The 16201-nt window shown below is 40.6% G+C and overlaps 1 protein-coding gene across 1 annotated transcript in view; it reads left to right on the top strand.

The window, feature by feature from the left end:
* LOC134534400 (sodium-dependent nutrient amino acid transporter 1-like) overlaps positions 1 to 16201 on the top strand; it is a 241445-nt gene that overhangs the window by 214162 nt on the left and 11082 nt on the right. The window contains exons 14-17 of the mRNA XM_063372865.1: positions 5003 to 5100; positions 11578 to 11688; positions 12294 to 12404; positions 13189 to 13362. Coding sequence (XP_063228935.1) covers positions 5003 to 5100; positions 11578 to 11688; positions 12294 to 12404; positions 13189 to 13362 — 494 coding nt within the window. The remainder of the gene's footprint in view (positions 1 to 5002; positions 5101 to 11577; positions 11689 to 12293; positions 12405 to 13188; positions 13363 to 16201) is intronic.

Raw genomic sequence — 16201 nt, 5'->3', positions numbered from 1 at the left:
TTAGTAAGTAGTGTAATAAAGTATTTCCGGAAACAGGGTCCAATGCGAGAAGCCAGGAGCCGACCGCTAATGGACTGTGACATCATGGCGGCCATCTTGGATGATGATGAAGTCATTGCACTTTCCATTGCGGTAGCAGTATTGGCTTGTGATGTCACTGCGGCCATCTTGTATGGTGACATCACCATTGCACTTTTCGTTTTATAGTCGCCATATTGGATTCAGACATCATCGCGCTCATATTGGATGATATCACCATTACATTTATCTTTACAATGGCCATCTTGGATTGTAATGATTGTCACGGCGGCCATCTTAGATGATATTACCATTTTACATTTCGTTATGGTCGCCATCTTAACAAAAATTATGTAATAATTAAGTTAGAAAATGGGAAAAATTTTGAAATATATAAAAAAAAAATTTAATGTTTATATAATAACTACCTACTTTAAAATTTGTCCGACATCTTGAAACACCAAAATTTCATGCTATAATATCGGGAAAATTTTTAAAATTTATGAAACAAATAATTTAAATACGATTTTTTTTATTTTGGAGCTAAAATTTTGACTTCGGCTTTGACCTTTGGCTTTCTACCTGGACCTTTGGCTTTCGACCTTGACCTTTGGGCTTCGACCTTCATTTTTGGACTTAAACATTAACATTGACCTTGACCCTTAATCTATTACTTTTAACTTGACCTTTGGCCTTGACAGTTTACAGTTTACATTATTGTCTTTGACCTCGACCTCACCTAAACTTTTGACCTCAGTAACTATCTTGAATCTTGCCATCTTGTGGCACCGACTGGTGTCAAAGGTGAAAGTCAAAGTCTAAGGTCAAGATCAAAGGTCGAGGTTTATTTCAATTGTCAAGGTAAATGTCAATGTCAAGGTCGAGATCAAGGTTCAAAACAATAAAATCGTATTTAAATAATTGGTTTTATATATTGTAATTTTTTCCTGAATTTATAGAATAAAAACTATGATTTTTTTTTAAGATTTGTACAAAATTAAAATTGGCAAAATTTTTATGACAGTAAGTTTTTCATTAAATTTTTTATAAATTTTAATTTTTGTTATGATTTTTTAGCATTAAAACTACGGTTTTTCAAGATGAAATGCAAATTTAAAAATGGTAGAAATTGTTCTTATTAAATTTTTTAGTTAAATTTTTTTTATATTTTAAAATTTTTCCCGATTTTATATTTTATTTATAACAGAATTTCAGTATGGCAACCTATAGCGAAAAGTGCAAAGGTGATATTATCATACAATATGGCCGCCATGATGTCACAAGATGGTGGTTGGCTATTTGCTTATCGCCACGGACACTGCTTTCGTAAATACTTTAATAAACTACTTTATTAACCTTATTATACAATGAGATCAGGTGCTCTTAAACTAACAAATTAAAATAATAAATTTATCATTAATAACTTGTGATGCTATAGAATAACAATTATGTATATTTCAAAGAAAAGCTATCTATTGTAGCCGTTACCATGGTGCGACTTCCGGAAAATTTTTATATAGTTTTTCGTTTCATGGTCCGTAGACCCCAAAACTATCGTCAACTCAAAAGTTTATATATATATATATATATATATAACATTTTAATGCACACGGAAACTGCTGCAATTTTGCACAAATCACTTCTAAACCGATACATAAGAAATAGCAATGGAAAATCTCGGTCGAGTTTGTTAATGGACAATATCCGACCAAAGGGGTAGAATTAGGGAAGGTTTTTTGAAAAAGAGAAAAATCTTTCTAACTCCCATGATATGATGAATATCGCTTCTATTTAAACTAATTATAACTCGAAGGAGTAATACCAAAAAAAATATTTCTAAATATATTATTGATACGACCAACCATAACTGCAAGGAGTGGAAAAATCGAGGTTTGGAGGGTACAAAAATTAATATCTCCCTTCGTAGGCAGGTCATGTACAATGTCAGGCGTATAGGTCAAGCATTTCCAAGCCAAGAGGCCTTATTCTTCGATTACGGTACCTTGTATTCCTTCCTAGCGTTTAGACCAGGCGTCTACAAAGTGCAAGACGTTCTTCGTAAAATCTTGTTATATAAGCTATTTTAAACAATTTTGTATTTTTTTCAAGCAGACAAGGCAAGAGTTTCTGAACTGTTTGACCTACAGTATGAATAGAATCCATTACTAGAAAATAGACCAAATAACTAAGTTTATTTTACCCCTCCTATACAACCAAGTATCCCTGAAAATTGCTTTATACATACTACAAAACAAAAGTGTCTAATACAATAACTATTCAGTCCTGACTATAAACATGACTACTTACATTTAAAGGAAAATACACAATTCGGACGCACACTCAAAAATGGCAAAACATTTGGAAGTACACTCAGTAAAGGAAGCACATTGGGAAGCATACTCAAATAAGAAAGCACATTTGGAAGCACACTAAAAAAAAGGAAGCAAATTTACTGAAAAGGACTTACATCTACACGAGCATTAATCTCGGTATGATATGATCTCATCAATAGGATACGATAATACAGAACTTGACTACGCTTATTTAACAAAAAAGACGTACATTTATTCATCAAATTTTATTAAATTCGTTTTTTCACCTCAAATAAAAATGTTGGTATTGAGCAAGGTACGAACCAAGGACATAAATCAATCGAATAAATAATTATTTTAATAAGTGATTTCTTGATAATGTTTGTAATTTTTTCCGAATTTATAGCTAAATAATTACAGATTTTCAATATGCCGGTCAATACGCATGAAAAAATGGCGGCTGGTGGTTGGAGAATTTAAGCTTATTTTTTTTTAATTTTTATAATGTTTTAAGTTTGTATTTTTACCTAAACTTACTTTTTTTTGCATCGAGCAAGGATCGAACCAAGTACGGAAATCGATACAACTGATCAGTAAATTAATAAGTGATTTTTTGATGAAGTTTCGAATTTTTCTAGAATTAAAAACCTAAAAAATTACAAATTTTTAAAAATGACAGAAAACGAAATGGTGGGCATAGCGTCCTTCAAGATAGCCGCTGAGGTCCGGACCATAGACATCCAGAGGCGAGTGCACCGTATGTAGCTTAGTTCTCAGGATTGTAGAGCCACCACAGCAATCCCTTGCAAAGTCTTAATCCCATAAGAAATACATTGTCCCATTCTCTGCCAGTTAGACTACTAATTAGTATTAATAAATAAGAATAACATTTACCATTTTTATTATTAATAATATGTATTGATTATTTTACAAAATTAAATTAGTAATTTTAAACCTGTGTTTATATTATTATTGATTTATGGGTATTTATTTATATTTTTAAATTGGAAATACTTATATTTTGCCAACAGTAGGTATTAACAATATCGTTATAGGTCTTTAATAATTTTATTTTCGTGAATTAATAATTAATTTAAATTTAAAATTTAGGTAGTTACTTTATTATGCGAAGTCAGTGTACACGAACCCATTTTTATAAATCTGACATCATACGAGATGGCCGATAACACGCACCAGTAATACCTGCCTCCCAACTTGTGAATTATGTTCAGAAGGAAAGAGATGAAAATAAACAGGTATATGCGTGAGAGGAATGAGAGGGTTGGGGGGCAGTGGGGAAAAGGGCGGAGTAAGCCTTCGAGATATAATTAAGATTAAAACTAGAATATGGAATTTAAAAACTGTGTTAGTGATGATAAAAGAGTGGGACCTCAGTGGGTTGTTTAGCGATTGCGGAGGGGGTAAAAGGGGGTATCCTCTAATGAAAGAGTTATGGGAGAGAAAAAAATAGCAAAAGCGTCTGTAAAAGTGTGTGCAAGTGTATGCAACTGTATTCAAGTGTGTGAAAGTGTGTACAAGTGTGTTCAAGTGTTTACAAAAGTGTGTACAAAAGTGTGTGCAAAGGTTTGTGCCGCGCCGTATCATCTGCCTCTTCCCCCACCACATACCTACCTATTCCCCTCTTCTCCCGGTTCCCCCACTGTAAACCTTGGAATTTCCCCTTAAGAGGCCACTCCAGTGTTTCAGGGGCACTACGCAACCCGCGTTAACCTCATAAGATTCAATGCTATTTTCATTTTGCTTATAACTAATTAAATGATATAGATTTCGAAATGATGCTTGCTTGATATGTAAGACAACGATGCTCTTATCAAAGCCCCTTTCTTCAAAAACGTGCTTAAATTATGGTTTTATACTAATCTTTACTAATATGCATAAGTGTATTGTCTAGGTTTGAACAATAATTTATGCACGTTTTTGAAGAAAGGGGCTTTGATAAGAGCATCGTTGTCTTACATATCAAGCAAGCATCATTTCGAAATCTATATTAGTTAATAAGTTATAAGCAAAATGAAAATAGCATTGAATCTTATGAGGCTAACGCGGGTTGCGTAGTGCCCCTGAAACACTGGAGTGGCCTCTTAAGCGGTCGGATTTTTCGTAACTCACGAAAATTAGTTCCCTCAGCAAAGAAGTTTCACTTAAAAAAATTTAATGATAAGGGTCGGAGGGATGGGGTGACAGTAATTGAATACCTTAGTTTGCATATACTTTGTAAACATACATGCTCTCCTTACTAAGGTGCCACAACCAGATGGTTGGGTCTTTTCTATGCAATGAGGATATGGATCTGAAGTTGTCACACACTCTTTTTAAGAACTGTAGCGAAAACTGTCAGGAGTTATTTATGAGGACTGCTGAAGGACCCAGGCTTTATAAACTAATGTCTAATTTTAGTTGATTTACAGAGTTCTATAATATAAATATAAAAAATAATTTTAAAGTAAACACTTATTTATTCTAACGTTCATTTATGAGCAGAGGGCTGGAGCCCCTCTATCCTCCCTTCTACAGGATATGCACTCTCCTGCAAGCAGTCCCAGACCGGACATTGATATCCTTTTGGTAATAGTTGCAATAATTTATTATTTTCTGTGACTTGGTATGGCGACTGTGACCGTGCTTACATGTGTGTGTTTATTTTTCTGTAGGATGTGATGCACTTTACATCGACTTCGAGTTCGTGTTGGGACACAAACTCGCACCAACCTGGAAAATATTTTGGGTGCTGGTTCCTTTGGTGCTGACTGTAAGTAATGTTTTACCAGCCCGTTATTCTATATGAACAATGACAGTGTGTAATTGTTAACACCTTCGAGTCACAGTTTTGTAATGGTAAACATTTGCTCGCAAATGTATAGCCATAAATTTGCAGCATATGCAACCCGCACAGCAGCCCTGCACCGCAGGTAGCAGGAGGAGTTGGGTCCGCCGCTCCCATCGGGCGATGGCCCGAGTAGAGGCTCGACAGCGCTCATTACAGTGCCTCCATGATCTGTATGCAGCACAGAGGTCGTCGAGCAGGCGACTGATTCTGACAGCATCCTGTACTGTGTGGCACGAACAGCAACCGGCAGCGAATTCACTCAGGTTCAAGAGAGTCTGGTCACACAGGAATGTCACGACCAAGATAGCCACCAAAGAACTCCAAGGCGGGCCCTTACGCCGGAAGCGTATTTCCTTTCCCTGGAAATACTCGCCGACGCCCTGGAACATTAGAAAGGGGCATGACTGGAGCTGCTAACCTAAGCCGAGCTCTGTGAAGAGTGCTGCCCTGGGAGGACGCTGAGAAAAGCACTCTGTCACCAAGCCGGACACTGTTACTGGTCGTGTTCGTGGCCCGAGGCAGGAAGATAAACGATGTCTAATACTTGGCTGGTGAAATCACACCAGGCTCTCTGTGGCGGAGCTGGGAAAACATAGCGTGACTCTAGTAGAAATGCTTTGATCAGGATGAACAATGGGCTAACAAAGTTTATATTAGGGGTTTTATGTGAAAAATTAATTTGTGCCGGTTATTTCAAATTTTCGACACATACCCCCCCTCTGAAAGGCGGAGCCAGGGTAAGTGACTCAATGAGGTAGAGAGGAAGTACAGGTAAAACACTTACTTATTCTTAATATCGATAGCTTAACTGAACTATTTTACATCAAAGGTTAACTTACATACTAAAGTAGGTGGAAATGATTTACCAACAAGCTTAATAACTAAGAGGCACCACTTAAAACTAAAATCCTACTATAGAGCATCCTAGTTTAAATCATCTTAAAATAAACCTGTTATAGTAGCATCTTAGTTGAAACATGTTGTGCTAGCGCTCTTACAAACTAATACCATGGATTTTTATTACTTATAATTAGGACCTAGTATTTCTTGTTTATCTTTATAACACTGAGTGTTGAGAATGGCATGTCGAAGTTTAGATTACAACTCCTTGAATAGGAGGGAAGAAAAGGTCCCCTATTTAATGTTAGGGTGCACTTTTTTGAGGTGAAAAATATGTACATGTATAAAACAGGCACCAGAACTGGGGTCGGCTAGTGCGACCGTTACTAGTGTTAAAAAATTTGGTTTTGCCAAGGGCAACTCCAACGATAAGCGAACTTGTCTGACCGATTTTCGATCGCCTTGCTTTGGGTGTGTGCTCTGCACACAATCATTATAATACCTACCATGTAGGGATTGGTGAACATTTCTGGTTGTATTTTTTCTGCTAACCTCGTGGGCTAGGTTCAGGTTTCTTCAAGCGTTTCACCATACCTCCCTTATGTTGCGAGGATCATCTTGTAGCAGCTCATGTAAGGACCAGAGATTTGAAAGTGTAGTGTTGGTTTGTTTGTGAACATGAGTTTAAACTATGTGGTTTTATGACCTTCATGTCTGGCGTAATTAAATGTCATTTGTAACCAAACCAATTTGGTATCCCATTTATCCTGCGAGTTCGCACGATATTCTTTTAGAGGATAGATCAGATGTTCCTGTTGAAACAGTCCGCATGCGAAGGCAGTGGGTAGTATGGGGATGTGGTTAATGCTGAATATAATGTGAAAAACACACATTTGTGAAAAATATTGATGTAAAATGAGTCACTTTATCTGACACATTTATTGATGGCGATCCTGATGTTATAAACACTTTATTTTGCAATGCTTCTATTGTTTGTATGGTGGCTTTCCTGAGGTGTATGAGACATACATATTTAGAAAATGCATCAGTACAGTCCAGAAGCATGGAGTGTCCAGTTTTTGAATGTGGGAAGGGTCCCACAAAATCTATAAATAATTTTTGCATGGGCCTTTCGGCCACATTACAAATTAAAAATCCAAAATGTGTTTTCTGGGCTGGTTTACTAAGGGCACATAATTTGCATAATTTTACTCTTTCAGTAATATCTATGCATTCCATTCCAGATAAAGTGTCAGTGTATGTCTTAGATTGTTTTGTAAGTACATAGATGAGCTCCAATTGGTGAGGAATTGAAATACTGAAAAATGTTACACTCCCTGGAAAACATTTTTGGAGACTGTGGGTCATTAAGTTTCAAATGCATAAATAACAACAAGTCCAGTTTCGTCTATATCTGTGCCTCTATTTATTTTCCTTTTATAGATGATGGAACATGAGTAAACAAAACATTATCTTAATAACAATACCTGGGTTTGGTAAAGAAGTTGATTACTTCAAATACATAATTGTACTAATATATGCATAATATAACATTTGCTATATGGGCCGGCCCTAATCAAAATATTATTAAGATGTTTTCTTCGCCATAGTCAAAAAATATAAAAATAAAAAATCCCAGAATTTTAATTCTTAGCACTTAGCTTAATTAAATTCCTGTAGTTATATAATTTTCTATATCAGGATTGTCGAAGTAGTAGCTTAACTGGCACGCTGAGGCATCGCGGAGAATTTGGAGGTATGGTGGTTGAAACTAGCTGGCTGACTATGGATCACGACTTTTATTTGGTGGAGAAGATTCTCAAGCGAAAAAATGAACGATCCTTCATTAAGTGGTCGGGCTTTCTACTTTTTTTTAATTCGTAATTATCAAATGCATAAATCGAGAATCGTTAAAGTATTTAATATTTTTTTGTACTTTTAATAGTGTAAAATTTATGTAATAAATTTTATTTAAAAAATATGTTGTTTTATTTCTGAGCTTGAAACATTTATCATCAAATGTTAAATGTACATATAAGTGAGGTAAAATTTAATCATAAATATGTAGCTAAAATATTTTTCTTTTAATCAACCATAGATCTAACCGAGGACAGGAATCTTTCGAATCTTTCAAAATTTTAGTAAGAAAATGTTTTAATTTTTTATTTTTATTTTTCCCGAATTTTGGGTTAAAAAATACGAAATTTCAAATAATGGTCGAAATGTCTGACTAGATTATTGATGCTATAATCTGGTGAGTGACAATACTGCAATATTGAAGGTAAAAATAAACTGAGATGGCAGCAGCAGTGCATTCTAGAGGGCGAAAATAGGATCCAAAATAGCTGTCATGATGTCAACCTGGTTGGCATTTGTGGTGGGGAGTCACTCTGCCAGCAGCTACCATAGGGGCAGGACTTGTTGCCATTTTTAATTCAACTACCTCGTTTGCAATCGAACTGAGGACTCAAGTTACATTATGTATGTGCTGTTTTTATTAAAATGTTATTAAAATTGTTATATATACCAGTATTTATGTTGTTTTTTTTTCAAATCTTTTGTATAATAATTACAAATCTTCAGTATGGACATGATATCATTATTCCAAATCTTGGAATCCAAAACGGCTAAAAGTTATAGAATCCAAGATGGTGGTCGGGGTCTATTTCATCCAATATGGCGGCCATTATGACAGAATCGGAGATGACTACTTCCATCTAACGATTGAACTCTGACCCAGCCCTCGGACATCCAATTATATCCTACTACATCTTACTACAGTGTCCGGGGGAGGGGGTAACCGAGGCAACCCCGAGGCCCTCCAGCCCACGCACGACTGGACTGTCATGTCTAGCCAGGGCTTCTGCGGTCACCGCCGGAGGAGTCCAGGCACGTCCGGGCCTTAACCGGCTGTAAGCCCTCTGGGCCCAGGTACGGCAGGTCGGAGGGTAGTCCGAGGAGACGAGGTCATCCAGTGGAGTGACTCTGAAGAGTTGCGGTGGGCTAGCTTGGTGGCGAACGGTCTTATGCCGTATAGACACCAAGTTAGTAGTAGTACGGGAAAAATTCATGAAAGTGAAAGGTTCCCCGTTGAGGTATCCTCTAGGCCCTGGATTATGATTGGGTAGGACTCTTACTTGGTATTGGTGCTCCGATCGCTTTGTAGCAGACTCCAAGGGTTCCCTAGCCCGATGCGGAGTCGACGTGGCGAGCGACGACACAGCTCCGGTACTAGCCTGGACAGCTGGCAGAGGTTGGATAGGCCTCCACCAGACCACGTGTTCACTGGGTGTTTTGAGGGGTCCCAGTGTGATGTAGGCGCCAGCAGTGCTGATAAGGTCTAAGGGCTCAAGACAGAGCCAACTGCCTGGTTAGCTGAGTGAGGCAGGGGGCCGAGGTGGTTACTAAGTTGGGATGGGTAGCCCTAACTTCTGGTATAATTGAAGCTCTAACAATTTCAAGATCAAAAGGGGGGAGTAATCCCATGGCAGTTATGTCTAAAAGTACTTGCTCTAGAAAGTATAAATCGATCGGTAAGCCGACTCCCAATCTACCCTAAAATGGCACATATTTGGGGAGGTGGCTGAGGGTGTTGACCTATGGGTTATAAAGCAGATACATCGATACATTTCATTAGAAAATAAACTAATTTACCACAGAACCCACTTCAACAAGACATCAGCCAATAACACCAACTCTTAGGTGCGCAGTGTGGCTGATATTTCAGGAGAAGGCGTCGAACACATGTAAACCCTCTGTTAACAGTGAGCGATATCGGTCTGTTTGTGCCTGATGAACAGATCACGAAACGTCGCAACAGTTTTGCCAAAGGGAGCCGTAAGTGTTTGTTTGTGAATTCGTCATTGTGTTGTCCAAAATACCTGTTTGATATCATCGCTGGGTTCGGCTGTTCACTGAGTTGTTGTTTGTTGAATCTGTCTCACTGTTGATAGCCCACTGTGTTCGTCTGTGTTCATTTCATTGTAACTCCCCTCGTGCCTCAATATTAAATTATTTTAACTTAATTAAAAAAAAACTTGGAAACTGCTGGGCAAAAATAATAAGAAAAATAACGTTATTTACCAGAGGGGGCACGAGGTGGTGAACAAGACAATTTTATACTCTGTCGAGGTGACACAGCGCGAAAAGGCCAACAAAGGGGAATTCGGGGAGAAAAAAATACCGGAGTAACTCACCAAACAGGGTGTAGCTCCAGGGCTGAGGAGATGTCTCGCGCCGACATCAGAAAGGCGCGGACCGAGAAATGCGCGGAAGAAGCGGTAGAAATCAACATTTAGTAAAATAATAAAATAATAAAATTTAACTAAAACATGACTTTTTTCTAATCACTACTACTGACTGGCTACTGTTCAACTGGGATCACATCCCCAAGACAGCTGACTACATCTTTAATTCAAGGCGATTCCGTCGTAGCCGCGACAAGAGACGGTGAGAAGTTCTGCCCGACCTGCAGCGCGGTTAGTAGCCAATGTCAAAGTCCCTTGGCGGCGGACAATGCTCCTAATTAAAACGGGCGCTAAGGCCCTAGGGAAAAGGAGGGGGAAAGTTCGGTTCTATGCCGAAAATTTCCGAAGGAGCCTGAGGCGGGCGTGACAACAACACGACATGCGCGCTCTCTACCGGCGGTAACAGGAAGCTACAAAGAGTCGACTTTAAATGGATGCGACTTGAAAGCATAGGGACTTATGGCGCTGCATAGCTGCTCTCTAGCGGCGTAAAGGGGAACTAACTGAGGAGGTGAACTGAATCGCCACCAGGTGTCACGGGCGTGGGCTCTGCACTCTGGCGACCAGGGCCGAAGTTACTTTTTTGTCACTAGGTGTCGTGGAGGGCTCTGTAGGGCAAGGGCGAATGTCCTTGGAGAAGGCCACTCCCTTGGCGAGTTCACGTCAGGGCAATGGTCCTGGGCTAAATTCTGCGAACCAGGGGGGGGGGGTGGAGAGAGAGGGAAGGGTGGACAGAAAACCGCGGAGATGGCTGGGCACGAGTGTCCACTGGATACTCTGTCGTGCCTGAGGCTCGCTAGTCTCAGCAGGTCTCTAAGAAATATAGCTTGCAGGCCAGAAGCTGCTCTATACAATTTAAGTCATGTAGGGAATTAATATTATGGACCCCGGGCGTGCCTGTAAGCAGGAGAAATGTCATCCAGGCTGCTAATGTCTTTCAAAAGATCATATTGGTCCCTGAGAAAAGGTGCCTCGGTCCACTGGCACAAAGTTTAACTACGTAGAGTACACCAGCCTAATAAAGTGTAAATCACCCTTTTGTAACCAATCAATTTGAAAAATAAAATTTCCAAAAATAAATTAAAAACTATAATAAAAGATAAGAAAAACCATGCCGAAATACCTAATTTCCAGCACATCTCCATGAGTAAATTTCTTCCACGGAATATTCTGTGCTGTCTGATATTTAAAATTTAAATTCAGCTGATTAAGCCTTGTTCTCTGTGGATATATGTTTCCATTTTTACATAGTTGTTGCTGTGGCTGCCGAGATGTGTGTTGCATGGGAATGTAGCTGATGGTGTTTACGCAGGGACTGGAGGTGTGGTCACTGGCGACCCTACCCCAAGATGGGGAGGCAGGCCACTACAGTGACCCCCTGTGGATATACGCTACAGAATGGACAATGTACGTCTGCGCCTGGGTACTCGTTGTTGCTGTGGCTGCCGAGATGTGTGTTGCATGAGAATGTAGCTGATGGTGTTTACGCAGGGACTGGAGGTGTGGTCACTGGCGACCCTACCCCAAGATGGGGAGGCAGGCCACTACAGTGACCCCCTGTGGATATACGCTACAGGATGGACACTGTACGTCTGCGCCTGGGTGCTCGTTGTTGCTGTGGCTGCCGAGATGTGTGTTGCATGAGAATGTAGCTGATGGTGTTTACGCAGGGACTGGAGGTGTGGTCACTGGCGACCCTACCCCAAGATGGGGAGGCAGGCCACTACAGTGACCCCCTGTGGATATACGCTACAGGATGGACACTGTACGTCTGCGCCTGGGTGCTCGTTGTTGCTGTGGCTGCCGAGATGTGTGTTGCATGGGAATGTAGCTGATGGTGTTTACGCAGGGACTGGAGGTGTGGTCACTGGCGACCCTACCCCAAGATGGGGAGGCAGGCCACTACAGTGACCCCCTGTGGATATACGCTACAGGATGGACACTGTACGTCTGCGCCTGGGTGCTCGTTGTTGCTGTGGCTGCCGAGATGTGTGTTGCATGAGAATGTAGCTGATGGTGTTTACGCAGGGACTGGAGGTGTGGTCACTGGCGACCCTACCCCAAGATGGGGAGGCAGGCCACTACAGTGACCCCCTGTGGATATACGCTACAGGATGGACACTGTACGTCTGCGCCTGGGTGCTCGTTGTTGCTGTGGCTGCCGAGATGTGTGTTGCATGGGAATGTAGCTGATGGTGTTTACGCAGGGACTGGAGGTGTGGTCACTGGCGACCCTACCCCAAGATGGGGAGGCAGGCCACTACAGTGACCCCCTGTGGATATACGCTACAGGATGGACACTGTACGTCTGCGCCTGGGTGCTCGTTGTTGCTGTCGCTGCCGAGATGTGTGTTGCATAGGAATGTAGCTGATGGTGTTTACGCAGGGACTGGAGGTGTGGTCACTGGCGACCCTACCCCAAGATGGGGAGGCAGGCCACTACAGTGACCCCCTGTGGATATACGCTACAGGATGGACACTGTACGTCTGCGCCTGGGTGCTCGTTGTTGCTGTGGCTGCCGAGATGTGTGTTGCATGGGAATGTAGCTGATGGTGTTTACGCAGGGACTGGAGGTGTGGTCACTGGCGACCCTACCCCAAGATGGGGAGGCAGGCCACAACAGTGAACCCCTGTGGATATACGCTACAGGATGGACACTGTACGTCTGCGCCTGGGTGCTCGTTGTTGCTGTGGCTGCCGAGATGTGTGTTGCATGGGAATGTAGCTGATGGTGTTTACGCAGGGACTGGAGGTGTGGTCACTGGCGACCCTACCCCAAGATGGGGAGGCAGGCCACAACAGTGACCCCCTGTGGATATACGCTACAGGATGGACACTGTACGTCTGCGCCTTGGTGCTCGTTGTTGCTGTGGCTGCCGAGATGTGTGTTGCATGGGAATGTAGCTGATGGTGTTTACGCAGGGACTGGAGGTGTGGTCACTGGCGACCCTACCCCAAGATGGGGAGGCAGGCCACAACAGTGACCCCCTGTGGATATACGCTACAGGATGGACACTGTACGTCTGCGCCTGGGTGCTCGTTGTTGCTGTCGCTGCCCATACTCTGCACTCGCAGGTTGACTACAACTTCTCTCAGGTAAAAACTACCATTACCTACTTGCAGTTTGTACTCTTCGTCAAGCCTGTCACTTAAAATGCTATCAATAGAGTCAGTAGTGTATAAATTGATATCCGGGGACAGGTTCCATGCTCGAAGATTTAGGATGGGTTCAGTGACGGACCCTCGTGATGTCACTGCAGACATCTTGGTGACAAATTTCTTCAAAATTCCTAGAAATTTTCTTATTTCGAGGGGAAAATTCCCATTTTGAAGGGGAAAAATTCTCATTTTGAGGAAACATTCAATTTTACTACCCAAAAATTCAAAAATTAGAAATTCTAAATGCCTAAAATATTTGTGTCTTTAAAAAAAAATTTCTAAAAGCCGCTTTAATTCTTCATCGACAAGCTATCCTAAGCCTAAGAGGTCATTTACCTTAACCTTCTATAGTTTTGACCAAAAAAAAATCCCCAACAATTACAAAAAATATAATAATCTGTTTACTGCAAATTTTTAGTTACTTAATCTAGTTTACTCTTCTTTTCTACTCCCAGCCAGAGTAAAAATGCATTTTATAAAAAATAAAAATTACTTAATTAAAATTTTAATAAAATTTAAATAAAAATATTGTTTATGTCACACACTCCATCTTAGATTCTGCTCTTTTTAATTGTGATGTCTCGTCCGCCAATTTTAAAATCCGTAATTTTCATCAGGTAAATTACAAGGAAAATTTTAATATTACAAAAATAATATTTAAATAAGAATGAAATAAAATTGTAATAAAAACACACATCAGAGTCCTAGGTTGGAACCTGTTGAGGGCAAAAGAGAGGATGGATCCTTCCTCCATGGAAGCCACTGACAAACAGGTAAATTTCACTATGCAACATTATTTTCTATGATTCTCTGATCTTAGGTGTTCCTTAAATTTTTTTTTTTCGCTGATTTCAGATCTGCAATCCATTCTTTGCTTTCACGTAGAGTTTTAATGCAAATTGAGGAAACTCGTTTTTTATTTAAACATAAATTTTACAAAGAGACTTTTCATTGCAAAGGGGAAATTTTATTTTGGTAAGAGGGAACTGGTGGCAACACTTATTACACCCAGCTGGCTTTAGGAGGGAAACAGTAATTAATTATTTACATCTTGTAGTGTGGGGTTATATTTCAGAAATGAGTTCCCGTAAGTGATTAAATAACACAAACTTGTTCTGTTATATTTGTGGTAGTTATGTAACTGCTAAGCAAAGACAAGACATCAGTGTTTTGTGAGAAATGTATTTTATGCTTACTTCGGCATAAAGCTTGGTGCTCAAGACAACTGGGCACCGCACAAGGTATGCCGTCAGTGGCGAGGCGTGAGGTTTACATGAGGGGAAGCATCAACTCCGTTCACCTCAAAACATGGCCGGGAGGGGGGAGGGGTCCGGGGTCCTCCCCCGGGAAAATATGGATTTCAAGGTACAAAAGGGTGCTATTTAAGTAGTTTTCTTAACTGAACATTGACTATTCCACAGGTAGAAAAATTGACATTTTTTTTTAATTAAAAATTATTTTTGAAAAATAATAATGTTTGATTTACATTATTCTGATAATAAAATACCTACTCTACATTATTTATATACTAAGTGGGAGTGTAGTATCATCGATAACTGGTACAAAATATATAAACAGACAACACATGGCAAAGTAAGTACTTAAAATAAAGAGAAGAACCTCATAAAAATGTACTAGAATAGTAAAAATTAAATCTTCGTATTTTTCGTACCAACACAAAATAAATTATTCCACCTCGCCACCTGCCGTGCCGAACTGTAGCGGACATAGCCGAAGCAGTCGGCGGAAGAATTCCACAGTCTGCTTCGGCCATGTTCGCTTCAGTTCGGCAAGAAAGTGTTACCTTCGTAGCTTCTACCACGTATTCGGCGGAGTGAGTGGTCAGTGCAACCACTCACCACCAGGGGCGCTTGCGTACCTGGTCACTAAATCCAGTACTGGACAAATAGCAAAGCGGACCACGAGTCCAAGTGCCCAACCCCCGCATGGTAGACTCTTTTCTACTCTGTCCAACACTTCATCCAGACCATCCTCTGTCTCCTGTAAATTCCTACACATAATGCATGCCAATTTGCATCCCGCATGAATGTGCCCAGGGTTTTCCCTGTGTCTATGCAGGTTTTACCTGGGCCCAACCTATCTCTAGTTATAGTCTAGATTTAAGAGTGAGGGGAGTTAGTCATGGCGCCAATCACTGCCATGGCTGGCCAATCCCCTCCTAGCACATGATGTATGCGACCCTCTCCCTGCATGGATAATCCCAGCATGACTAGGCGTATAGGCTTCGGCCTGAGACGCACCTAGGTCCTTCCCTAACCCGGACCCCTCCAAAATGCAGTTAGTTTTAGTTAGGTTAGGGAAAAAAAAATTACAGCCAATCCCCTCCTCGAACCTTTGTACCATGCCACCCCCCTTCCGAAAGGAAACTAATGCGGCAGCCTTCCTGCTGAAAGCGGTCCTACCAGCGCTATTAAACCTAGCAACGCTTCTAAAACAGCATGATTTGTGTGTCAACGAGTTCTTTTCTTATAGCGCACAGCGCACAGTATTGGGTCCCAAGAAGATAGATAGTGTAAAAAATACTGCACGAGCCAAAGTAAAATACTATTCTGAATAAAATATTTATTTAAAAAATACAACGTCTAGAAACTGTCTGGGCAAGCACTGCTTGCCTTGCTTGCCCTGCTTGCCCTGACGAGACGCCACTGTATGCCGTACATGTGTCGAGGGACTGAGACTGTGGTAAAATGGTGAGAAAAAAAAATCAATGCCCTTTTCAATTCCAATGGTTTGGAGGGAGCCATAAATCATATTA

The sequence above is a fragment of the Bacillus rossius genome, chromosome 7 (genome assembly GCF_032445375.1).
Source record: "Bacillus rossius redtenbacheri isolate Brsri chromosome 7, Brsri_v3, whole genome shotgun sequence".
Taxonomy (NCBI): domain Eukaryota; kingdom Metazoa; phylum Arthropoda; class Insecta; order Phasmatodea; family Bacillidae; genus Bacillus; species Bacillus rossius.
The sequence above is the reverse complement of the archived record's forward strand: the minus strand, read 5'-3'. Positions and strand labels throughout refer to the sequence as shown.